Source organism: Gymnodraco acuticeps, unplaced genomic scaffold (genome assembly GCF_902827175.1).
Source record: "Gymnodraco acuticeps unplaced genomic scaffold, fGymAcu1.1, whole genome shotgun sequence".
Lineage (NCBI taxonomy): Eukaryota > Metazoa > Chordata > Actinopteri > Perciformes > Bathydraconidae > Gymnodraco > Gymnodraco acuticeps.
The window spans coordinates 68061-95482 of record NW_022991571.1 but is presented as its reverse complement, the minus strand read 5'-3'; the positions used below and the strand labels follow the sequence as shown (position 1 = coordinate 95482).

Genomic DNA, 27422 nt, shown 5'->3' with positions numbered 1-27422 from the left:
GATTTGGAGGATGAAACTCCTCATATGTTATTCAGATGTTGCGAGTGAGATAGGAGTGATGATGGTTCCTGAATGCATCATGACAGAAAGCAGGCTGGTTTGGATTTACTGGCAAATGTTAGTGCTGATGAATGAATACAAAGATGATTGAAGAGCGTCATCTAATGCAGGAGGAATGCAATCATTCAAAATGGGAAATGAAATTGAACAAAACAAAAATGGCAAGATTATTGAAGCGTTTGTCATGTGGTGTCCTGGGGGAGGGTTAGCTTTTCTGTCAAGAAAACACACAAGTCAAATATACAACGCAGGATGAATTAGCTACGGTTCTCACGCTGAAAAAGTGCAGAACAAAACCGGAAAGACGACGTCACCAAAATGCCTGAGAGGTGAGGAAGAAGCTCTCCGGAGGTTTGAGTTACAAAGGCGCATATTTATCAAGGTCAAGCGGAGGTTTGGAAGATAATATCACTTCAGTCTGAAAAGTGGATGGCCCCCACTCCACCCAGCATGACTGCACACACACACACACACACACACACACACACACACACACACACACACACACACACACACACACACACACACACACACACACACACACACACACACACACACACACACTGAATGATGTAGCCTTATATATATGAGGGCCCCCTCAATTCCTGCTCCTCTGATCCTTAAACCTGCAACAAAGGCGAGAAGTTTAATTTCCTCCTCCTGGATCCCACCCAGGGGAGAGGAGATAATATCCCTCCGGCCTGACCGCCACCCATCCTCTCACCCCTCTCTCTCTCACTGCCTACTAACTAACCTGCTTGGATGATCACACACACACACACACACACACACACACACACACACACACACACACACACACACACACACACACACACACACACACACACACGCCTGTATGACTTTCTGGTTTCTGTATAGTGTGAAGCAGCCATGTTAGGACAGTCGTCTGCAGCTGTGGGCAGACAGAAAAACACACAGGCTTTATAATCCATCATTGTGTGTGTGTGTGTGTGTGTGTGTGTGTGTGTGTGTGTGTGTGTGTGTGTGTGTGTGTGTGTGTGTGTGTGTGTGTGTGTGTGTGTGTGTGTGTGTGTGTGTGTGTGTGTGTGTGTGTGTGTGTGTGTGTGTGTGTGTGTGTGTGTGTGTGTGTGTGTGTGTGTGTGTGTGTGTTCCTGTGCAAGTTGCAGGTGCTAACAGGTTAGTTTGCCGGTGGGGTGCCTTGAAGAAAGGTATGCACCAATCAGATGTGGACATTCAGGCTCTGTTGTCAGGAATACAGTCAATTAAGTTGAGTTTTAAAGAATTCACTGCCAAGGATGTTGCAATGGCTGGTCTAGGGTTGGACACTTTACAATATAATTGTTTGTTATCTATTTCTGATCACCTTTCTTGATTCAGACAGAGATATTTCTTGCATTTGCTCCGACTAACATGCTTGTTGCTGTGGTGGAAAGTTGTTTAAGTGTTGTGCTTTTCAAGTACTTATAACTATATATTACTTATAATGGAGTATTTTTCCATTGCAGTATTAGTACGTTTTCTTTAATAAAGGATCTGAATACTTCTTCCACCCCTGGCGCTTTTGTTTTGAACCAGTTCTCAGCTGTTGACGGCCCACATGTTGAACATGTTGCGTTTGTTCTGAAAAGACAACATGCCGTGCCACTCTTGAAATTGAAAGCACATCATTGAATGCATTGAAAAGTACAACATGTGTTTTGTGTCATTTCAGAAGTATATTTTTCTCGTCTTTTTACACTTGATCTATCGTGGGCTAACTGTCCTGCTTCAAGCATCAAAGTCAATCTTTTTCAAAATTGCAAAGCTTTATGGGGAAAACTAGTTTGTCATTTCCGTAAAAAAAGGAACAAAAACATTGGAAGAAGCCTTGGAAAGGGATCACATGAGAACAGATCCCCTTTCAGAAGTTGTTCAAATCTGTAATACTTAGTAACAACATCAATCAAATTGCAGGGTGCAGAAGATCGGCACTCTCTCACCGATTTAATGTTGAACAAAGCCACATAGATACGCCTCATTTGTCGCTATACTCAGTAAATGTACTGTAAACTCCCCCCTGGGACTTTTTGCAGACATGCTACATTTGGCTGCCCCCCCCACACATCTCTCTCTTTGGGCTCCTGGCCATGTCTCACTCTTCTCTATGGTCTCAGATCCAAGGTCAGCTAGATAACACTAGAGCGTGCTTTACCTCCCTGCAAGAAACTTGACCATGATCAAAGAAACAAAGAGTGGAGAGGGAGTTTTTCAGGGAGTGTTGGTGTTGTTTCTATCAGCTCAAAGAAGAAGAATCGTTCATTGTCTTCACCTCCTGGCATGACATTCATGAGAGGTGACCTGGTAAGAGAATATGCAGATCTATAGGGTGGTGCAGAGATTAAGTATTTTTGTAGGCCGACCTGGAAGTTAGCATCCGATTGGGATTTCCAAAATCCCCAAAATAAGCTGTGGCAAACACATGTTTATGAAATGTACTCGTTTTGTTCAGCAGGATGATATCCACATATTAACACCACTTAAAGTAAAGTAAAAAGCTAATGTTTGGCTATAAAGGAACTACAGCACGGTCACATGACTTCATGTCACCACCGCTAAGCAAAAGGCGGCTAATGTTGGGCTATAAAGGAACTACAGCACGGTCACATGACTTCACGTCAGCACCGCTAAGCTAAAGGCGGCTAATGTTGGGCTATAAAGGAACTACAGCACGGTCACATGACTTCACGTCACCACCGCTAAGCTAAAGGTGGCTAATGTTGGGCTATAAAGGAACTACAGCACGGTCACATGACTTCACGTCACCACCGCTAAGCTAAAGGCGGCTAATGTTGGGCTATAAAGGAACTACAGCACGGTCACATGACTTCACGTCACCACCGCTAAGCTAAAGGTGGCTAATGTTGGGCTATAAAGGAACTACAGCACGGTCACATGACTTCACGTCACCACCGCTAAGCTAAAGGTGGCTAATGTTGGGCTATAAAGGAACTACAGCACGGTCACATGACTTCACGTCACCACCGCTAAGCTAAAGGCGGCTAATGTTGGGCTATAAAGGAACTACAGCATGGTCACATGACTTCACGTCACCACTGCTAAGCTAAAGGAGGCTAATGTTGGGCTATAAAGGAACTACAGCACGGTCACATGACTTCACGTCACCACCGCTAAGCTAAAGGAGGCTAATGTTGGGCTATAAAGGAACTACAGCACGGTCACATGACTTCACGTCATCACCGCTAAGCTAAAGGAGGCTAATGTTGGGCTATAAAGGAACTACAGCACGGTCACATGACTTCACGTCACCACCGCTAAGCTAAAGGCGGCTAATGTTGGGCTATAAAGGAACTACAGCACGGTCACATGACTTCACGTCACCACCGCTAAGCTAAAGGTGGCTAATGTTGGGCTATAAAGGAACTACAGCACGGTCACATAACTTCACGTCACCACCGCTAAGCTAAAGGTTGCTAATGTTGGGCATGATGACGTTTAGTCGTCTCATTTGGACACTTGTTAGCAATCGCAGTTTTTAAATTGACCAGTGGGGTATTTACTGACGTATTGTATGTCGTAGAACTAAACGTTAACATCTCTAAAGCTTATTTCAGGCTTTTCACCAAAAACACATTAAATAAAGCTCTTAGTTTGAATTTGTATTGCACTTATTGTAAGTCGCTTTGGATCAGCTAAATGAAATGTAATGTAAGTGGTCAAATGCTAAGTCTTTTGGGGGTTTTAGGACTCATTCCTGCACCTCTCTCTAGCAAACATTGATATGCTTGTGATATTTTCACAGAACGCCTCTTTGTGTTAGCTTTTATTGAAATGCACAATCAGACACTGTGCAGCACGACATCTGTTTGTAATCACCGGACCTCCTCCACTGCCCATCAGGAGCTTTTAATAGATCTGCCACCTCTGCATGAAGTACCACTTTTAGAGCCAACACAAACAAGAAGCACCGGGTTAATGACGGCGTAATGAGGGGTTATTCTGCGTTTTTTTTGGGGGTGCAGAACCCCAACTGAGTGGACAAGTGATCCGTAGAGTGGCGCCAAGGCTCTGTCTAATCCTGAGTGTCACTGGGGGGTAGGGGGAGGTTAAGCCGCTATGACAGAAGGCCCTGATGGACCCGCATCTGATCGCCGCTGATAATGAGTCAAGCCAGACAGAATTTGACACACTAACGCAACGGCAGTGTGTTAATCAGAGCAGCTAATCAGGTCTGAGCTCTTCTCAGTGTTCTCAGCGGACGAACAACACAGCAGCATTAGCCCGGGCTTTATCTCAGTCTTCTTTATGTTGTTGCTCCTCTGGTTCAACAGGGAGGTCGTCGTTATTCCTCAGAAAGATTGTCTTGACAGATTTGCAGAGGTGAAATGTCGGGAACCTCGTTAACCTCAAAGGCCTTTGGGTGCAATTATGAGCGGTGCCGACGCAGCCTGGGGAACATTCCTCGATTTATAATACACTATAGGGCAAAGACTCATCTCGCAAAACTGCAAATCAACTCAACAATGTACGAAAGGAAAAGGTGATGATACTTTTCTAAATCACAATATCTCCAGGTCTTCAGTATGCAAGGTCAAATTGGCACACACACATAATGTAGTGGTGGAAATGATCTGAGGTTATTGTGTACAGTATTTATTGACTGCCAGCTAGAAGCGTGAGATTCATTGTCAGTTAATAGCCTGCGTCTCCGCCCTGAACTGTCACTCAGATGTTTGAAGGAAGTGCTAGCCTGCAGGCATCATTGTGTCCTTTTGTCTGTGAGCATCACGAAGCAAGTCATCAGAATAAATTGAGTAAATAATTGACTGATGAGTAAGTATCTCTAGCCACGATGAAGGAATGCAAATGCTGTTGTGTTGATGCTGCAGTTTCAGAAACGACGCTCAACGTTTGGTGACGTTCAGCATTATAAAGTTGATAGCGGTCTCTGTTGTTAGTCTGTCTCATAGTCAGTATATCTGAAATGACAAATGTTTTGGCTCGATGTGACGTGTCTGTCCGTCACTGTAGGATTTCCACTACTGACACATTGGCCGTTTCTGTCCTAAACGTTATGACCGTAAGAAAAGAGAGACGGGTGTTTCTCCTCGTTTCTCTCCGTCTGCACCTTTGCAAGTCTTTGCACGCACCCTGACATCTGGCCTCCACCTTGGGCCAAAGGTATGAGCTTTACTTCAGAGGGTGAATCAGACACATAAGCAAACCAAGAGAAAGATTGAAGCCACGGACAGGCTCCAAGCATCTGGCTCCAACCTTATTTTGATCTCCTGTGCTTTATTCCCCTTCTTGTTGAAGACAAAAGGGTGGGCAGCGGCATGGCAGCAACTCCACTTTAAGTTGCTTTTGTAAATGTTTAAAATACATTCGTAGCGATAAGGAGAAGGCAGGGTTTTTCTTTTAAACAAGATGACGGGTAGCACCTGGATTATGAGTAAGTATACAGTGGGATAGTATATATTAAAGGCCTCAGCAGCTAATGGAATCAGTAATACATAACATTATTTGACAGAAGTGGAGCATGTGCTGCACTTTGTTTGAGCAACCCCTCCTCCAGCTGACACCATAATCTCCATCCACTTTGGAGTACTGTTTTACACAAGTAAACATTTGAGCTACTTTACTTGAGTATTTTCGTTTAGTGCCACTTTATATATATATATATATATCAGTGGTGAACCGTCAGGGCCTTCAAGGTATTCAGAGAATACCCTGGAGCACAAAAAAAATCGATTTAATTATATATGCACTACGCATTTCAGTGGTTTTGTGTTAGAAAAGAAAGCAACCAATCAGATCTTGTTCTGGGTCTCTGGGTAGAATATCCTTCAACCAGGTATTCTACATCCTTGATAGAAGGCCCTGGCCGTTGCACTGACTGAGAGCGTACGTTTGGACTGACCAATCATATATTGATTTGTAGCCAATGGGCGTGTTCTTTCAGAGTTCCTCTCGGTTCCAGGGTGTTCTAGAAGGCCCGCTAGTTAACTGGCTCGAGACAGAGGATCTAGAATGAGTGCGACGAAGCAATTCATGCCGTGTTATTGTTTTTAACGTTGAAATGACAAGTGCAACAGGTGAAGATGAAGTTTTTGCGGAATTGTTGTGAGTACCCTTTTCAAGACGACAATTCAGTGAAAAGACGGACATTATAACGGCGGCGGCGGGGGGGTGTGTCTACAGAAGGTCCAGTTGTGATAGACACGGACATATATTCAGACTTACACTGAAGAGCTTTTAAAATAAGATGACTTATGGTAGATCGAGTCATCTGAAGCCAAGAGCTGAGCATTGAGCACTGAGTGTGTGTGTGTGTGTGTGTGTGTGTGTGTGTGTGTGTGTGTGTGTGTGTGTGTGTGTGTGTGTGTGTGTGTGTATGTGTGTGTGTGTGTGTGTCTTTGTGTGGGTAGTGTTTCCTATTTAGTCAGTTAGAGGTTAAACCAGGTACAACAGTTTGACAATAAAAATGGATGTGTATACATATTCAAAAAAAGCATTGGATGTATTTCTTTCAAGCTAAATTTAAACATCAGTGTACTACTGATTACCGGACTCTTTCTCCACACACACACACACACACACACACACACACACACACACACACACACACACACACACACACACACACACACACACACACACACACACACACACACACACACACACACACACACACAGAGGACTCACGGGACTAAAGAAAAAGACACTTGACAAAATACTGAGATTTAACACCAACACGTCCGATGTGCAGAGAAGGCCTTTCATGGCGTTAGATTATATGTGTGTGAGCAACACGATGTCGAGGATGCAGGACTCTGGTTTCTCCTGAGGAAAGAAAGCGCTCTTTGTTTTGGTGACCACGGGCTCGGAGCCACACACACATCCACACACACATCCACACACTCTCAGACACACACCCGGAGAGGCTCAAATTAGACCTGTAAAGACTTTTCTTTTACACCAGGAGAGACGCTCCCTGGAGGCCGAGGTTCATGTGAGGACGTGTCATATAAACCCTCCACCTGAAACAGGAGCATGGCTTTGTGTATAAAAGGATAGGAGGGTGTGTGTGTGTGTGTGTGTGTGTGTGTGTGTGTGTGTGTGTGTGTGTGTGTGTGTGTGTGTGTGTGTGTGTGTGTGTGTGTGTGTGTGTGTGTGTGTGTGTGTGTGTGTGTGTGTGTGTGTGTGTGTGTGTGTGTGTGTGTGTGTGTGTGTGTGTGTGTGGTGTGTGTGTGTGTGTGTGTGGTGTGTGTGTGTGTGTGTGTGTGTGTGTGTGTGTGTGTGTGTGTGTGTGTGTGTGTGTGTGTGTGTGTGAGAGAATTCATCAAACATTTCTAGCGCTAGCTGTTCTTAGTTTCTATCGTCAGTTAAATGTGTTTTTGCTCCTGATGAAGTGAAAACAAGTCTCGACTGATCACGATCCTGCCGCCCCGTTGGGAAATAGTTTGTCTTAGTTTGGTAGGAGAGAGAGGGGGGGTTGAGATTTAATGTGTGCACTCTTTTGGGAGCGTGTAAATCATTGCATGTAAGACTAGCAAATGATCTGCGTGTCTTGGTGTAAGTCTGGACTTGTAGTCTTACGTAACGTCTTGAATTGCTCAAATCACAACAAGGAACTTTGTCAATAAGAAAAGGAACATGCTCTTATTTTAATGATCACACGCAGTGGGAAAATCCAGCATTGGTATTAGGCTGTGAGGGTGTGTGCTCTATAGGACGGCGATATCTTGCAAAGTATTTTAGGATCCATGAGGCTGAAGGGTCTTATCTTCTGGGGACACAAGAGTCATCTCTCTGTCTTCAGGGCAGGGAGATGGCTGCTCAGATTGTACACACGGATTAGTGTTAGAGCTGAAGATGAAATGTGCACTGAACGGAAACTTTATGGGAGATTTAAAAAAGCCGTTTCAGGGATGGAATTTCCTGCTCATCGCCTGCAAGTTAGAAATACTTTAAAATGATTCCTGCAGCTGCATTTCATCGTCCCTATCAAATAGGATCCCCTTAAAAAGGTGTTGCAGGCAAACAAGCGCTGATGTTCTCCTGTTGTCCGCTGGGTGTGTGTTTTTAAGGTTGGATGTGGGGCAGTGTGTGCATTGAATAGCGAGGGGGGGGCATCCGCTAGAGCAGAAAGGGAAGGGAGCAGGACAGGCCAGTTGTACAGAGCAAGTTCACAAGGGCTGAAATAACAGAGGAGGAAGTGACCCTGTTTCCAGTCTCTCGTGGAAGTCACCGCTGCAAGGAGGTCGCTGCTGGTGTGAAATGGTAAATACGACATCTTAAGATCACTTTTTGCTTATGTGTCAGATTGAAGCGCTTTTAAAACCTATTGGCAACTCAAGCAGACATGGTCTCATATCTGATGGTCACGCAAAGTTGACTTTTGTAACCTCTCTCATTCAGAGGAGTAGGCGATGTCTGCTGGTGATAACCGCGACTAAATCATGTACGCGTGAGTGGGTGAAATCAATTGGACGGTGTGGCTCAGTTGTTGTAAATGTCAGCGGCGGAAGAGATAGCCATCTTGCCTCCTCTGTGTGATAGCGGACAACAATTGTAAATCTGTTGGAGCAATCTTCTATTAGCGACACGGGAACAGTCCTTGTTATTGTGAGTTTTTGGGGGGATTATAAACTTGTAGACAGTGGGTTTTGAACTTCTAGCTTCACCTTCCCTGTCAGCTCTGATACTATAAAGTCATCTCCTTTTTATCACGCCAATTAACCGGCGAGCCCATCTCTGAAAGGTCATCTGGGGATTTGGATGCAGGGATTAGAGGAGGAATGCATCGCAGGAGGGAGGGAGAGAGGGATGTGGCAGCCATGAATGGGAATGGATGACTAGGGGATTTCAGTATAATGTCATTAAGGCTTGGGAGACAAAGGGTGATGGTCCGTCCACAGACAGCATACGGCCAGGCGCTGACGGCTGGATTGACAGTGGCTTTATGATTCAAAGTCGGGCAGTTCTGCTTTGGCAGAGAGTTTTGGCTCAGAGGTGTTTTTAATTCACTCTTTTACGTACTTTGAAAGAGGCCCTATTGTGTTTTTTGGTGGTTTCCCTCTCCTGTAGTGTGTTGTATAGGTTTATGTGCATGTCAATGGTCTACAAAGACTAGAATCCCAAAGTTACAGAACACAGTTGGTGGACATCTCTAAGCGGCTGGCCAGCTAACCAATCAGAGCAGACTGGGCTCTGGTTTCAGACAGAGGGTGAAAAGAGGTGCTGCAGCACAGACAGTGTGAGAAAAATAAAGAGCTTTTTGAACATTAAAGCATGGAGACATGAAGAGACACTACATACTGATATACACCTGAACATCAGCAGGAGAGGACTCTTTAAAGTAGAGACACTACATACTGATATACACCTAAACATCAGCAGGAGAGGACTCTTTAAAGTAGAGACACTACATACTGATATACACCTGAACATCAGCAGGAGAGGACTCTTTAAAGTAGAGACACTACATACTGATATACACCTGAACATCAGCAGGAGAGGACTCTTTAAAGTAGAGACACTACATACTGATATACACCTGAACATCAGCAGGAGAGGACTCTTTAAAGTAGAGACACTACATACTGATATACACCTGAGCATCAGCAGGAGAGGACTCTTTAAAGTAGAGACCCTACATACTGATATACACCTGAACATCAGCAGGAGAGCACTCTTTAAAGTAGAGACACTACATACTGATATACACCTGAATATCAGCAGGAGAGGACTCTTTAAAGTAGAGACACTACATACTGATATACACCTGAATATCAGCAGGAGAGGACTCTTTAAAGTAGAGACACTACATACTGATATACACCTGAACATCAGCAGGAGAGGACTCTTTAAGTAGAGACACTACATACTGATATACACTTGAACATCAGCAGGAGAGGACTCTTTAAAGTAGAGACACTACATACTGATATACACCTGAACATCAGCAGGAGAGCACTCTTTAAAGTAGAGGCACTACATACTGATATACACCTGAATATCAGCAGGAGAGCACTCTTTAAAGTAGAGACACTACATACTGATATACACCTGAACATCAGCAGGAGAGGACTCTTTAAAGTAGAGACACTACATACTGATATACACCTGAATATCAGCAGGAGAGGACTCTTTAAAGTAGAGACACTACATACTAATATACACCTGAACATCAGCAGGAGAGGACTCTTTAAAGTAGAGACACTACATACTGATATACACCTGAACATCAGCAGGAGAGGACTCTTTAAAGTAGAGACACTACATACTGATATACACCTGAACATCAGCAGGAGAGGACTCTTTAAAGTAGAGACACTACATACTGATATACACCTGAACATCAGCAGGAGAGGACTCTTTAAAGTAGAGACACTACATACTAATATACACCTGAACATCAGCAGGAGAGGACTCTTTAAAGTAGAGACACTACATACTGATATACACCTGAACATCAGCAGGAGAGGACTCTTTAAAGTAGAGACACTACATACTGATATACACCTGAACATCAGCAGGAGAGGACTCTTAAAGTAGAGACACTACATACTGATATACACCTGAACATCAGCAGGAGAGCACTCTTTAAAGTAGAGACACTACATACTGATATACACCTGAACATCAGCAGGAGAGGACTCTTTAAAGTAGAGACAGTACATACTGATATACACCTGAACATCAGCAGGAGAGCACTCTTTAAAGTAGAGACACTACATACTGATATACACCTGAACATCAGCAGGAGAGGACTCTTTAAAGTAGAGACACTACATACTGATATACACCTGAGCATCAGCAGGAGAGGACTCTTTAAAGTAGAGACCCTACATACTGATATACACCTGAACATCAGCAGGAGAGGACTCTTTAAAGTAGAGACACTACATACTGATATACACCTGAATATCAGCAGGAGAGGACTCTTTAAAGTAGAGACACTACATACTAATATACACCTGAACATCAGCAGGAGAGGACTCTTTAAAGTAGAGACACTACATACTGATATACACCTGAACATCAGCAGGAGAGGACTCTTTAAAGTAGAGACACTACATACTGATATACACCTGAACATCAGCAGGAGAGGACTCTTTAAAGTAGAGACACTACATACTAATATACACCTGAACATCAGCAGGAGAGGACTCTTTAAAGTAGAGACACTACATACTGATATACACCTGAACATCAGCAGGAGAGGACTCTTTAAAGTAGAGACACTACATACTGATATACACCTGAACATCAGCAGGAGAGGACTCTTTAAAGTAGAGACACTACATACTGATATACACCTGAACATCAGCAGGAGAGGACTCTTTAAAGTAGAGACACTACATACTGATATACACCTGAACATCAGCTGGAGAGGACTCTTTAAAGTAGAGACACTACATACTGATATACACCTGAACATCAGCAGGAGAGGACTCTTTAAAGTAGAGACACTACATACTGATATACACCTGAACATCAGCAGGAAAGGACTCTTTAAAGTAGAGACACTACATACTGATATACACCTGAACATCAGCTGGAGAGGACTCTTTAAAGTAGAGACACTGCATACTGATATACACCTGAACATCAGCAGGAGAGGACTCTTTAAAGTAGAGACACTACATACTGATATACCAGTCTTGATTCAGTATTTTGCTCAAGGACACTTCCTCCCACTCATATTTGATGATTACCACATAAACACTATACTTTTAAGTGTCACAATGAGACGGGTTAAGTAAGGGGTTAACAGTCTGCAGAGCTGTGTGTTTATGTGTTTGCCATTCAGATCAGGCCAGGTAATTACAGTTAGCTCTGTTTCCGCTCGAGCCAAATTAGCATGTTAAGTGGAGAAGCTCACAACACTGCAGTTTGTGTTTGAAACCACACACAAGTTTCCAGTCTCATGTTTACATTCTTCCCTGTCTGGAGGGACAATATAGAAAGAGTGACGGAAACGAGTTCCTCCTGTTAGCTGGGCGTGTGTTCACCCTGTGTACATAGGACATGAATTTGCACTATTGTCCCCTTGTCGAAGCTGTAGATAAATGGCTCGACGTGTGAAACCTGCATTGTATCTTTTGTCACAAAACGATGCAACTCGAAAGGTGGAAAAGATCGACGCGATTGCAGACATGAGGTTATGAGAACGCTATTAAACTGCTGATTATATAAGAAGGTAGGCAGCAATCAGGGGGCTTTGTGTAGGCTGGCAGCAGGTGTGGTGCATTATGCTCTGGCAGCTTCTCAGTCTTTAGTTAAATCGCCTGTTGGGTGCCGCCATCACTCCTAACAATTTACTTTAATCACTCTGTCTGTCAGGAGCCTCGGCCGAGCTGCATGATATCACTGCGTGGTGAAATCATGCAGCATTAAAGGGCTTTGTTATAAGACAGACAGGTGACAGCCAAAGAGAACGAAGTCATGCAGGTGCACCGAGAAGTCAAACTTATTTGGGGATTGCAGAGCAGAAAAAAACACTTTCTCCATGGCGGTGCTGTTGCATAAATGTTTTCAGGGTGTCCTGAACGGGTCAGATTCTCTGGAACAATGGCCTGACTCGCTCATGCGTGCACTCAGTCTCCCTTTGTGTCCCATTCTTTCACACACACACATTTTTCACTTACTGTCTTTATCTGTTGTTTTCCACATGCATGGTTTCTTAATCATTGCTGGAGAACATTACAGCTGCTGCAAAAGGCCTTCAAGACAACTAAATACCTTAAGATACACAATATAGCGCCTTTGTGAGATAGTGACCAAGGACACTATGTGCTGTAGCAGAGCAATTAGCATTTAAGCTACACAACATGTTCACATTTAACATTTCTATGAGACTGTATGCAACGTAATCACGCTGGGTATTTGACAATCAATCATCCATCTTTGGCTCTTCCCAAGATCTGTTATCTAGACACGTTTCTTCTCATGACTCTATAACTTATCATATTCCATGTCGCTGTCTCGGTTTCACATTCATCACGGCTGTCAGAGCAAATGTGAAGGCTTCTAAAACAGCTGAATCAGTTCGGGTTTGACTTTAAAAAAGGAGGGGAATCTCTGGTGAGGAATGTGCTGAAGGTACGAGGCGCAGGTTGAAGCAGGTTTTTTTTATTTTTACGGAGATAATCAGCGGTTAGCCTGCGGTTTTCACATCTGGACCCGAAAGTGGGAAGTGGTGAGTCGAACAGGAAGTGGCTTTTGATGCATGTCGACCATATCAGACGTAGCTGTGGTCAGGATGATGTCTGCGCGAGGAAGAGGAAGAGAGACGAGGGAGTTCATCCGAACTAACGGCTAACCTTTGGAGGGGACGGCTCATTCGTCAGACAGACGCTGTGGAGAGGTTTCACTTAATTACATCTTTCCACAGGGAGAAGGTCTCATTTGCAATTTCCTGCACTTTAAAACACGACTCCCTCGCTTTAACTATCTCTTTCTCCTGCGCGGTGCTTCTCCAGCTATCTCATCGAGGCTATTTCAACGTTAGTCTTGGATTTGACAGAAGAGGAAAAGCGACAGGTTCATTTAGAGTACTTAGTAAACTAAAGTAAATTATACTTAAAGAAGCCCTATTCTGTTTTTTGTGGCTTCCCTTTCCTGCTGTGTGTTATATTGGTGATTGTGTGTGTAAATGGTCTGCAGAGATGTTCTATTATCATTTTGTGTAATTGTTTTACAAAAATGATGTTTCTCAAAGTCATAATTCCAGATTGTAATAAAAAAAACTAGAAAACAACTATTTAAAGTTTTCACAAGCATACCTTATATTGATTTGAACTATATAGCAACATTTACTTCATTGCCTTCTGTAGCGGCCAAAATCCTATAGAACTAAAACAGCCGCTGAGGCACTAGAAGCAGATCTTACGCAGGGCAATGATCATCCAGGTCCAGACAAGAACCTCCATTTGTGCATTTTATTCCTATAATAAAGTACAACGAACAGGTTTCCTATATCTCTTTTCCTTAAGCTGTTCCTATGGCTTTCCTTTGCTGGCTTGAAACACCCTGGTAAGAAACCGTTTGCCTCCTAGTGCTCTGGCTCCCACCTCCACCTGTCTGTCTCCAATATATACAATTACACCAGGTGCTCTAACCACCCAGTGCCCAAACATGCCTTCAAAATAAAAGCATAGAAACTACTTTAACTTATGACGCTAACTAAGAATACATTTACAATAAACACTATAAACAGCAAGAAAATAAATGTTAAACTATTAAATAATATAAAGAGATATATAGCTCCAACACCTTCCATGCAAACATTTGTAAGTGTGAATGCAGGTTGGATTAGGCTGATGTAATTCCTACGTTCATGTGAAGCCAATGTAAGGATGACACAGAACAGCAGTGTGTGTGAGGGCATCGAATTCTCTCATGAATCATTCATCGTTCAGATTAGATTTCGCAGCACATGTCTGCTCTCAGGTGACTCGTCAACTCCGTGTGACCCCTGTGTTTTAAAAGGTCATTATCAGCATGTATTAACAGTATAAGGGCACTATTCACATAGTTTTAATCTGTGGGGGTTTGCAGCCTAAGCGAGTTACAGGAGTTGAGTGATGGCTCAGCGGCTCTCCCTGCTGTGTCAGGTCTTCATTCATTTGCATCAAAATCAGTAAATGCTTGACAAGTTAAACACAGAACCGTAGACTAAAAAGAAAGCGAGGGTTAGCCCCTCCTATTAGCCTCCTTTTCTCCTCAGTCCTCTGTGGATGTGTTTCCATGGTTCCTCTGTTTTGTCTGATTTCTTTTCCCATCTCACCTCCCACCACTGGCTTGACTTTATTCTTTATTTGTTCTCGTGTTTTTCTCAGTCTTTGCAGGGCATGCTCTTCTCCCTTCACTCTGAGCTTGACATTCAGAGGTACTTGATGAAAATCCAATTGGCCCACAGAGTTAGTCAGCCTTTTATCTTATCTGCATCGTGTGTGTGTGTGTGTGTGTGTGTGTGTGTGTGTGTGTGTGGTGTGTGTGTGTGTGTGTGTGTGTTGTGTGTGTGTGTGTGTGTGTGTGTGTGTGTGTGTGTGTGTGTGTGTGTGTGTGTGTGTGTGTGTGTGTGTGTGTGTGTGTGTGTGTGTGTGTGTGTATATCTTCATCCTCACTAACACCTGCTGCTGCTGCTGTGTGTCCCGCCGTGCCTCCCAGAGTCTGCCAAGCTCTGGATAAACCAGTCCTGGCCGAGAACTGCATTTAATATAAAAGCTTAAATTCTTTATTTGCCCGTACGTGTGTGAGAGAGCAGCATGCAGGCGTGTTCAGGGTAACCTGGTGGACCCGACTTTATCTGCCAGGAAATAGGAGTGTTTCATAAAGCGCCAAGTGTTCACTGACCTCTCAGTTATTGTCCCACCTCCTCCACTTCTGCAGATCACCTTACAGCGCCTCACAATACCTCCCTGGCTCTGTAGTCTCATCACACATTGAGTTATTGAAGAGGATCTGCTTACAGAGTAGCTCACCTATGTGATGTGACACACTTCTCGATCCTTAATCAGTTTGAAAACGTATTTTAAACACTGCTTGCATTATTATTAGACAAGCCCTTGTGCTTTAAGGGCTTCTCCCTTCCCTGTAGTGTGTTAAATAGGTTTGTGTGCATGTCAATGGTGTGGAAAGGCTTGAATCCCAAAGACATGTCCCAGTAGAGACACTACATACTGGTATGAACCTGGTGAATATGGAAAGTAAAAGTTGACGCTCTTGTAGAATGGTTACTGATGCTTTCAAACCCTTATTTACCTTGAGGTGCTTTTGGGACAGAGCTGCGTGGTATTTGATAGATTCTTTTATTCACTTTTGCATGACTGCTATGGTTTGGTTTATTCACTTGTTGTTGTGCTGGAGTCAAGCTTGACATCAAAGGTTTTTTTATTCCAGTGTGACTCACAGCACATGACATTGACGGATACTGTTGTTTCCTAACTCCCCCGAATGCACCGTATCTCTAAAACTTTGCCACGTTTCTTTGTGTCGTTTCGATATGAATGCATGTATTGTTCAATGTTTTGTGCCCAGTGTCTCCACGGTCTCACCCTTTTACTGTATCGTGTTTCCGTTGCCTCCCCCCTCCAGAGCAGAAGCCCAAAGCACGGCCCCAGCAGCGTTGGAGAGGCGGACCACCTCTCCCTGGCCTCCCTGGAGTCACTGGACACCATGTCTGAGGCCGACTCCCCCACAAACTTCACCCGCGGCAGCCGGGTTCGAGCTAGCCTGCCCGTGGTGCGATCGACCAATCAGACGAGGGACCGCTCGCTAGGTACGTTAGTTGTTGTTTTTTTATCCTACGTTTTTATTTTTGTCATACAAACTTTCTCAGACTTATTTTTCCCATTTTCCACATCTAGAAAGCCTAAACAATAAAATAAAAAGTTGATTATGTTAGAAAAATATCACTCGTCCCCGGCTTGAGCTTCAATCTCAGGATCCATGTGTTTGTGATCCTCTCCAGAATGGAAGTAGTCATCACATACAGAGCATCAACTAGTTCCTGAACAGTGTCCTTCACATGCTGATATCCAAGAGAGGGAGTTACACAGTCACAAGATGGAGGAATAGAAAGCAGTATTCAATGTTTACTTCAGATTAGCTCCACATCAGAAATGAGCATGCTTGATGTCTCTCTCCATAGAGGCTGAATCATCATGTTAATCACATAGCTATCATATGCCTCAAACAGTCCTGATGCTCTTCCAGGTAATCACACATCCTGTCATGTTCACAGCTACAGTTGGGATACCTTTGTTATCATGTGACTCTCATGTTGGAAGAGGACATTCAGTGTTTTCCCAACAGTTTATTAAGTAAAAGAAGTGTAGAAATACTCTGTTACAAGTCAAACTCCTGCTTTCAAACTGTACTTGTAAAAGTACAAACGTTTTGGCCTACAAATATACTTTAAGTACCAAAAATAAAAATACTTGTTATGCAGAATGGACCATTTAAAGGTAGGGTAGGTAAGAATGGAGAAAGCAGCTTGAGTGCGCCCCTTCCTTCAGACTTCCTTACAGAGCCCCTCCTCCAACACACACGAAGTGTTTCTGAAGTGAATTATCTACCCCACCTTTAAGCACCATATATTTTAAATGATTGTATTATAATAACTTCAATGTTGCACCTGGTAAAAGTGGGGTTTATTTTGAATGACTTTATATACAATTAGGTAGCCTAATAATTAGGGCCGGGACTCGATTAAAAAAATTAATCTAATTAATTAGAGGCTTTGTAATTAATTAATCGAAATTAATCGCATTTTTAATCGCATATAAATATTTGACCTAAGAACAGTGAGAAGCAATTTTTTTCACATGGATTTTAGTATACCATTAGGCGCATTCACACCGCAGTACTTTTCCCACAAAGGTTCATGAGAACTTAGTTCATGAGAACTCTTTGAACCTGGGGGTGGATTAGGCAAATGAAGCCGCTGACGTCACTTCTTCTTCTTCTGCTTTGGGTTTACTGGCAGGCCGCAAACCACTTCACGGCGTATACTGCCGCCCAAAGTCCCCGGCCGGAAGTCCCCGGAGTTAGGGAAGGCTTCAGTAGAAGCTGCTGGGAGTCCCAGCAGCTTCTACTGAAGCCTTCCGAGTAAATCGCCAGAACGCCGACACCTCCTCATCTCCACCGCTCCCATGTTTTATTTTGTGTTGCCATAAGTTAGTCTCTCTGCGTTTCTGCGCTGGGCTAATGCTAATAATGCTAATGCGAGGATAATAAAATGGCGAATTCACCAAACTTTTTGGGAGTTTTACGGGGCGTGGTTTGCAATCCGCCCAGCCAATCATAAATATAGCTCTTTTCTCACAAGAGAGCCGTACGAAAGTCCCTGCTCTCTAGCAGCTCTCTGCTCTCTAGCAGGAACTTTCGTGGGGGTAAAAAGGTTCTCATGAACTCATTTTAGTACCGGCTCTTTTTGGTGTGAACCATAGACTGTATGGTGTGAACGCGATAAAAGAGGCTAACGTCCACGCTAGCTTCCACGCTAGCTGCTATATGTTTTGCATTGAGGTGATACTTGAGGCTTGATGTGCTGCGGTGATATGCGAATTCCTTTTTGCATAATTTGCACACAACCGTGCTCTTATCGACGCTTCCATCCGTCCGTTTTTTAAAACAACATTTCCCACTGTTGTTCACTGTGGTTTGTTGTTGTCTGAAGTCATGAACGTTAGTTGGTGCTCCAGTATAATCGGTACGCCTGAAACTCATCCAGTGAGAAACGTTCCGCGGTGCAAAAATAAGTGCGATTAAAATGCGTTAATTTTTTTAACGCGTTAATTTTTGTGTAATTAATTAATCTTAATTAACGCGTTAAAGTCCCGGCCCTACTAATAATATATGATAATGTCTTTGTTGATTTATATTAATAGTAAGAACCTAAATCTACAAATGACCTAACTTAAAGGTGGGATATGCAAGTTTGAGAAACCGGCTCGAGTGCGCTAGAATTTGAAAATACACGACCGGAGAAAGTCTGCCACTTCCTCACAGAGCCCCTCCTCCAACACACAAACGCGCACATGACCAATGAGGGCACGAGATGAGTTTGTGCCCCGATGGAAGGCTGACAGGCAGGTAGGCCATCCAGTTACTTTAGCCGGCTCAGATGATTGGTCGAGCTTTTTACAGAGCCACGGCTTCCACAGATGATATGTTTTTATGGATTTTTTGTCAAAGCACTTCAGATATTCATTGCTATCGGGATGTTAAGAGCATTCCATGGAATATAACAACAAGTGTATCTCGAGCCGGTTTCTCAAACGTACCTACCCCACCTTTAATATGTAAATAAAAAATGAAGTAAAGTAAAAAAAAAGTACCTACATTTTTTTCAAAAAGTTACATACCTGAGTAAATGTCCTTAGTTATATTCCACCTTTGATATCTAGAAGTGATTATGAATAAAAGTGTTATCTTAAATCTGAAATTAACGTAGTGAGGGGAAAGTAGTCCTCTTGGATAACCTGCAGGTTTTGATTTTGCATAACTCTCTGAAAAACGTCTAAACACACCTTGGTTTCACCTTGTCCAGCTCTCCTCCTCTCACTCCATCTATCTCCTCCTCCTCCCTCCTCCCGTCTCTCCACCTCAGCTCACAGCTCCACTTTAATTACACTCCTTCCCTCTGTAGTGAAAGATTAGGGAATCCTTCCACAATGTGCCATCGTGTTATTGACAGGATTAGAAACGGGTCGTCTTATCAACACACACGCTGCTTCATTTGCATCCAAACGCAGAGCGATGTGCAGAATGAGGCCGCTGCATTAGGGCTGAGAGGAAAAAGTTAGAAATAGTTTGAAAACTTCCCGAACAAGGTGTTGAGTCTGTCGTTTTTTTTAAGGATGTAGTCTTCAAAGCTTCTGCGTCTGAATGGCACGCCTTTTGACCAAAGTGAAAGTGAATAAAACTATAGGGTGCCATTTTCCACGCTTTCTCGTGCCAGGAACGCCTCCTGCTTGGACTTGAAAAGCAGAGAGACACACACACACACGCACACACACACACACACACACACACACACACACACACACACACACACACACACACACGCCCCAGTTCCTTCCCTTTCCCTCTCAAAAACATCAGGACAAAGCGTTATGACAGCAGGGGGTCACAGTGTGATAAAGGGGGAGGAGAGAGAAAGGGGCACCCTTCAACTAAAGTGTCCCTCCCACAGCCTCACACACACACAAACACACACACACACTTCGCCGAGTCCCAACGGACATTTGGGTCTTAGTATTTTCAGCCTGTTCTGAAGGAGTTGTCGCATGGAGCATCAGAAAACAGGAAATCCCTTAAAGCCCCTAATGTGAGTATCGGATTTCATGTAGAGCGTGGCATCAGGTTTATTATATTTCAAGAGGATTTAATAACAGCGTGTTTCTACTCTGCCTCTTAATTTTGACGGACATAGATTGAAGTTGCACTTAGTTAAAGCCTTTCCTTCCCAGTGGAAAACATTTTAAAGAGCAGACAGTCTGCAGTTTTCTGTGCCCATTTGGTCCGGAAACCCACTTTGCCATTTGCTTCCAATCCCGAGTGAAACCAGGCGCTCAGGAATGTAACAAGACTCTTTGTTGCAGGCGGATAAAAACTAATGTTAAAGAATTCAAATCGTCCTAATGCGAGCTCAATCAATGGCGCTTTGTCACCAAACTCCTTCATTGCCAACATCTGGATGAAAAGCAGCCGAGTGTTAACGCAACGCGCTCTCAGGGGAAGGGTGAAGTTATTCTGCGAGTTGTTAGACCCAGACAGACCAGAAAGAGCGCCGTGAAGGACTCAGCGATTTTTATTTCCTGGATTTACCCTCTGTCTCGTGGAGCATGTTGGATCCTGTATAATATTTCAATAACATCTGGTAGCTTTTACTGACGCTGTCCTTTTATGGGGTTACACCAAGTAGAACTACCGCTTTCCTTTTAACCAGCTATTATTAGTGTGAAGGGACACTGATTTATGTCTGAGCTGTTCATTAAACGTGACATTCTCGTATAATACAGTAGCGTATGCAGAAATGTACTTTAGGGTGGGCCAGAACAACAATCCCCTCCGGTACCGGTGGCAGATTACTTTTAGAATATTTTTGGAATACTTTCTTTTTCCATAACAGATGGGTATGTTTTGGTGAATAGGAGACACGTATTTTACTGTTCTAATGGCGTATCAAGAGCTCAAACACAACATCTTGGTGTCATTCTGGACAGCTCTCTCATCTGCACCACACATACAAAACATCACCCGGACTGCATTCTTTGTCCTGTCTTAAACCTTTCCTTAGTATGAATTGTAAGGTGCTTTGAAAGGCGCCCCTAAATAGAATGAATTATCATTATTATTTATTATTATGATCTGAAACGATGTAATAACTTTTAAAACTGTTTCCAGTCACTTGCCCTACAAAACTACAGATAGATCCAATGAAAATCTGTGCCACGCAGTTTGAAATCAGTGTTTTCCTCTACCCTGGCATTGTTTATACAAGTACAGTGAAGGCGTGTGCAGAAGTGATGTGGGGGAGACATCTGCTTTTTTAGAGCGCAGTACAGAAGCCACACCCAGGGTTCAGAAGTTCAGCCTTTGTTTTTTTTTAAATGCACAATTTGTGCTGTTCCATCCCGAGCACACCGGCATGCTTCGGCCCCAAATCACTTTCATTTCAAAGTGATTTGTCTGGAATTCACAGCAACACGAATCAGGAGCAACGTGGCAGGTGGAGAACAAAAACACAGACCACAAGTATGCAACTAAACATCTGATGCACAGCTCTACTGCAAAAGTAAAGGTTGCTTGGTCTCCTAACCAAGTCTGTCCTTTTGACCTTAAAGCTTGACAGTAGATGCATAACAATACAAAAATGAACCTGAAAATGAGCAGAAGAGGGCCCCTTTGAGATCAGCTGCCAGGTATTGATGGTGTAAATGGCACAGGAAAAGGGGATTTATTAATTAGATCATGTGTTGGAGGTTGTTATGGAGGGTAACAAGCACACCGTTGCATTGTTATTTGTTCTTATATCGAGCTGAAAAGGTAACAATATGCAGAAAAAGGCTCCAAATCCAAACTTTTCTTGAGTAATTTCTTTTTTTGGGTACTAATTTTGATAGCTGTGGCTCAGTGAATAGTGTGCTGGACTTCGAATCAGAGGGTAGCAAGTTCGAATCCCACTGCAGCATGTCGTTGTGTCCCTGAGACACTTCACCCCAAATTCAATACTGTGGACAATCCCCACAGGCGCAATTTGGGGTGGGTCATAGGAAATACTGTTGTGGCTCATCCCCTGCTGCCCTGCTCTCTGTGCACAGGTGTGCTGTACCTGCAGTACGGAGACGAGACCAAACAGATCCGCATGCCCAACGAGATCACCGGCATCGACACCATCAGAGCTCTGTTCGTCAGTGCCTTCGCAGCGCAGCTCAACATGAAGATGCTGGAGTCGCCCAGCGTCGCCGTCTACGTCAAAGACGACATGAGGAACGTGTACTACGAGCTCACCGATGTCAGGTACAGACGTTAAGCAGAATGTGTGTTGGGCTGCATGCATCGTGTCCGTTTTAGTTCAACGGGGCATCCGAGGCTATTTCCTTTTCCACTCCCTGAGAACTTCCTGTCTAAACTTCCCACTGCACAGGAAAGTCTTGCTTCCTTTTTGCATCGTGTGCAAACTTAGTATAAATAACATTATATAGAAATGAAGACAACATTCTAACAAACTGTACGGTGTCCTTGGGTGTCATGAAAGGCGCCTAAAATAAAATGTATTATTAACATGTCTCCAATAGACCCAAACAAACTGCAGAGCACATTATAAGCTTAGAGGACTTGTTGTCCTGTCCTCGCTCGGCAAAGTTTGAATAATGTGAACTTTTAAAATAATTTTCAAGGTTTAGTTTCCAAAGTATTGTGCACTGTGCTCTCGTACAGTATGCACTTTTACTTGTTCCTCCCTTATTTGGTATTCACGAGCATGCCTTGTCAATAATGCAGCAGATTTTACTTTGTTCTAGTTTTTCAGAAACACCACATTACTCTTGAACACATAACCAACTTTGCCCTCTTCTCTGCACACTTCCTGCTGCGGCTAGATGTGTACTTTGTGACTAATACTTTATCTTGGCTGTAAAACAGTGTCTCGTGATGTCTTAAGGTGGGTGCAGGCGTCCAGGTTGCAACACCACACTGAGTAAGACCAGCAGAGGAAGAAGAAGGAGCTTTATGTAGACGAGTGAACACAGTATTAGTGGATGTTTGGAGAGCTTTAGAGGAGATGTCTTATGACAGAGGGTTGTCAGAGTATGGCTACGGGCCTCAGTCAGGATACGTTCCTCTGTCAGGATACGTTCCTCTGTCAGGATACGTTCCTCTGTCAGGATACGTTCCTCTGTCAGGGCTGAGGCACAGAGTCAGATCCAGGCTGAATCAGGACCGCCCGCTGTCTGACGGCGATCTCTGGACTGCTTATTTACCACGGGACACTTCTACTCCCTACAGGAACATCACGGATCACTCCTGTCTGAAGGTGTACCACAAAGACCCGGCGCAGGCCTTCAGCCATGGACCCCGACCTGCTAATGGAGACGCCAGGGTGAGTACTTCAGTGACACAGATGCTGCTAAAACAACCGTGAAAATGAGCTTCTTGCTGCAGATATAATGGCAAGCCCAGCCTCCCAGATATGGCAGAAATAAACACATACTTCACTCCAGTAGAAGTAAGGCATGGCAAGTTTGTTTATATAGCACCTTTCAACACAAGGCAATTCAAAGTGCTTTACAGGAATCAAAAACGTTGAGAGCATTAGGAAATAGTGCGGCGGAAACACACTTTAAAATGGCATTTAAAAAAGCTAAATACAGAATAACACAGGTATCAAATACATGAATGAAAGTTACAGTGCAGTTTAAGATGTGAATAGTTCAATTGAAAGCAGCTGCAAAAAGAAAAGTCTTCAGCCTGGATTAAAAATAGTAAGAGTTGCAGGTTTCTGGGAGTTTGTTGAAGATATTTAGACACTCTAAATCAGGGGTGTCAAACTCAATTTCATCGCGGGCACATTAGCATTATGGTTACACTCAAAGGGCCGGTTGTAACTATATAAATATACAGTACCAGTCAAAAGTTTGGACACACCTTCTCATTCATTTATTTATTTTAATAATTTTCTACATTGTAGATTAATACTAAATACATCAAAACTATAAAAGAACACATAGGGAATTATCTAGTTAACAAAAATCCAGAATATGATTTATATTTTAGATTCAAATTAGCCCCCTTTTGCCTTGACAGCTTTGCACACTCTTGGCTTCTCAATATATATATACATATGTAAATATGTAATATATATTAAATAATGTATTATATTACATTATTGCCTCTGCATTGGATTATTATCAGTTCTCGTAATAACTTCCTAAATAACTACGTCTGAAAGCAGAAGTCTAGGGCAAATAATTGAAAGCAAATATTCAACAATTACACCAATTGTATTGTATATAATATTCTTTGCAAGCCACATAAAATGAGGTCGCGGGCCGGATTTGGCCCACGGGCCTTGAGTTTGACACCCCTGCTCTTAATACTAATGATCACGCCTCCAAATGCAGAGTAAAACTAAAAGCCTGTTTGGTAAATGTGAGAAGTAGAATTACAATCTACTTAAGTACAGAAACGAGGTATTTGTACTTCACTTCTTCCCACCTCCACATCCTGTTTGCAGTAAAGAGAAGGAATGTCCCCCTGCTTCTTCTTAATCTTTTTAGCGGGGTCTCATATTGTTCTCCGAGAGGCCTTCGTTTGGGCCAATTGGGCTCAAATCTCAGGACCTTTTCTTGTTCATTCTCCCCCCAATATCAGCTCTAATCTCTTCCTCTTGTTCCGATGTTTGTTTCCTGCTGATGTAACAGAATGTAAGCCCATTTTCCTCAAATGTCCCCCCTCTTAATCCGCCTGACCCTCTATCTAACCTGCTCTGTCTGCAGCCGATATCAAGGCAGCGTTGTGATATTGCACAAAATGACATTAACCTCAGCTATAATCCCATTGCCACATCCTGCATGAGTATACAGAGAGATGTATAACTTTTAGAGGAATGATGAGGGGCTGCTTCAGATGGCAAGATGACTCTAAGGCGCTGCAGAAACTTTATTTACAAGAGACATTTGATTACACAAATATAACAAGTGAAAAGGGACATTTAAAAGGTCCAAGCTGTACAATAGCAGGAGAAATTGCAAGTTGGCCACAGTAACGAAACGTTTCCATCCTTTTTTCGATGCATTTTTAACGTAATTGCCTATTTAACGCTTGCTGATTCAGCACTTTTTTTAAATATAACTGGACGTACTACCGTGCACTAAGCAGAAAGAGGCAGGGCAACTTTGAAGGGCTCTTGTCTTGTACAAACATTGTGAAACCTAGATACGCTGAAGAGGGTTGAGCCATAAATGGTTCTGTCACTGTTTAACTAGGCAGCAATTGGCACAGATACAATCGTGTGTGTGTGTGTGTGTGTGTGTTTTATGGCACTTATGGCTTTAACCTTTCCCTACAACCATATTGGCGAGTAGACAGACACAAACACGTTTGAAGAAATATCTTTTTCTTGGCAGCTGCAAAGCTAGGACTCAATATTTTTCAGATAGCTTGAGGAGACAAAAAAGTATTTCTAGTTTTTGACAAGATCTTTTAATTAGGGAGGAGAAACCCTCGGAGCGAAAGGGTAAAAATGACATCCTAATAAGATGTACACCTGTTCAGACACTTTTAGGGGTGTTATCTGTTTGGGCTATTAGAGCGTCCTTTTGTCTTGAATGCAGGAATGCTAGGCTTTAGATAACATTCAAATATCATCTGCACTTTAACTCAGATGTTATGGACACATAGAGCTGCCTCTGCTTATGAAAACTACCATCTTATCTGTCTGTATTCGATATAAGGTGCGCAGATACTAAGTAACCGCAGGATAGACGTTAGACTGTGAGAATAAAGTGGTATTTTCTTGCATTTGAAGCTGCTCTTTTGTCATGTTGCAAATATTAATCCGTTCCCATGTAAGGGATTGTGCCAAGAGCATTGCTTTGTATTCATAGGATAGTCAATAGTGGCTGTCAGATGTACACAAAGCTGGAGGAGATATTTTGTAAACAGAGTTTTTGGCTAACCTCTGATCGGTTCTCCTCAGTGCAATCAATCTAATTTTGAGGAAACATTTTACGCTTTTATGAATATTATACCACAATTATAAGGAGGCCCTCGTCTTTTTTGCACTGCCATTATGTACACAGCAGCATAGTTCATGCAGCCAGCTATTTAAATGTTGACACAGTTCCAGCATGGCAGGCCATCGAGGCGCTGTGTGCATTTCCACCAGACAGACTGCCCTCATTATTAGAAGCTTATGGACACGGTGCAAACAAAAAGAGGAAGTCAAACTCAAACCATATGCGTCTCAAAGCTTGCCCTGTGTGTTTATTTTTCTAGCCTTTACCCCTCTGTTTTGTCTCCAAGCAGAAATGTAGGCATGTTCTGCACACAAATACAGACGGTCTTGATAAAGTCGATGTATTTTAAGCATATTTGAAGTCTTATTAAATCAGTTTGGGATTTGCGAGTCGTGCCTTTTGGCTTGATTCGTTCCCATGAGGCTGTGCTGGAGCAGTCGGAGATGTGAGGCTCTTCAACGCTCCAGAGAAATTCCTGCAGAATAATTCAATGTTTCTCTTTGTGTGTGTAGGCAGCTCTGATAGTGGAAGCCATTAGGGTTTGATGAGGGTCTGCAGGGGCTCTGTGCTTCTTAGATGTCCTATTATATGTTTTGTTGCTTGGTCAGACTGGTTATATTTATGGGCTGTGTTGCTTTCACTGACAACTTTCTTCCTTCCCCTTTGTTATCCAAGCTTTTGTTACCACTGTTAGAGCAGTTGTTGATTTCCAGTATACACACACACACACACACACACACACACACACACACACACACACACACACACACACACACACACACACACACACACACACACCCTTTGTTGTATTAATCTGTAGCGTGTCAGGGGAAATAAATAAACACACCAAAAAGAAAGTGTCAAAGACTGAACTGCATTGGGTTTCGACTTGTCTTCCTATGTAGGTGTAACCCATGAGTCATACCTGGAAGGAACAATAGCTTGTTTGTTTGACAGCAACAGAGGGTTTAGACAGGAAGACAGATTAATTAGATTCAGTCCTGCTGCTTCTCAGCTCAGTGTTATCATAAGCAGCATTTCACATCACTGTCTATAGGCCTATCCCTGTTGACATACTGCATTTCAGGTGTGCTATAGCTATCAGAGAAATGTTTAAACAAATGCAAAATGAACTCAAACTTGGAATAAATATTCGTTTTATGTTAACTGGATACTAGATACAGTATCTAAAGTAAATGCTAGCATTACTGTTAGCCACAATAAGCTACTGTATAGTTTGCATGTGTCTGTTGTGCTAGCTAGCACAGAAACATTTTTACTTATGTAAAATTAAGTCACGCCTTGAATAAATAAACGCAATATATTGTAGTCATTTTTGCAGGTTTTTCCTCTAAGAATTCAGAAGTTTTAAGTTAAATCAGTACCTGATACAGTATCTACACAGTATCGAATGTAAATGCTAACATTAGCTACTGTTAGCCAACATAAGCTCATGTAAAGTTGCCATACGTCCACATGTTTTTGCATCAAAATGACTCAATGGGTTACATGACAGTACACTATCTAAACCATAACTTAGCTAAATTAGCTAAAATAAGCTAACCCTAGCTACAGCAGGCTACTATAGCGTCGTATAAGTGTTGTGTGATAAGTTTTTTTTGC

At 42.9% G+C, this 27422-nt stretch overlaps 1 protein-coding gene across 19 annotated transcripts in view; it reads left to right on the top strand.

Moving 5' to 3' along the window:
- The window catches only part of si:ch211-285f17.1 (sickle tail protein homolog), a 105216-nt gene that overhangs the window by 52246 nt on the left and 25548 nt on the right, over positions 1-27422 (top strand). For 17 of the 19 annotated variants that reach the window (XM_034197427.1, XM_034197423.1, XM_034197428.1 and 14 more), the window contains 3 exons: positions 16147-16330; positions 21882-22080; positions 23068-23161. In XM_034197427.1, coding sequence (XP_034053318.1) covers positions 16147-16330; positions 21882-22080; positions 23068-23161 — 477 coding nt within the window. Of the gene's footprint in view, positions 1-16146; positions 16331-19751; positions 19886-21881; positions 22081-23067; positions 23162-27422 lie in introns of those variants that run through there. The other 2 variants (XM_034197433.1, XM_034197434.1) reach the window with 2 other exon arrangements.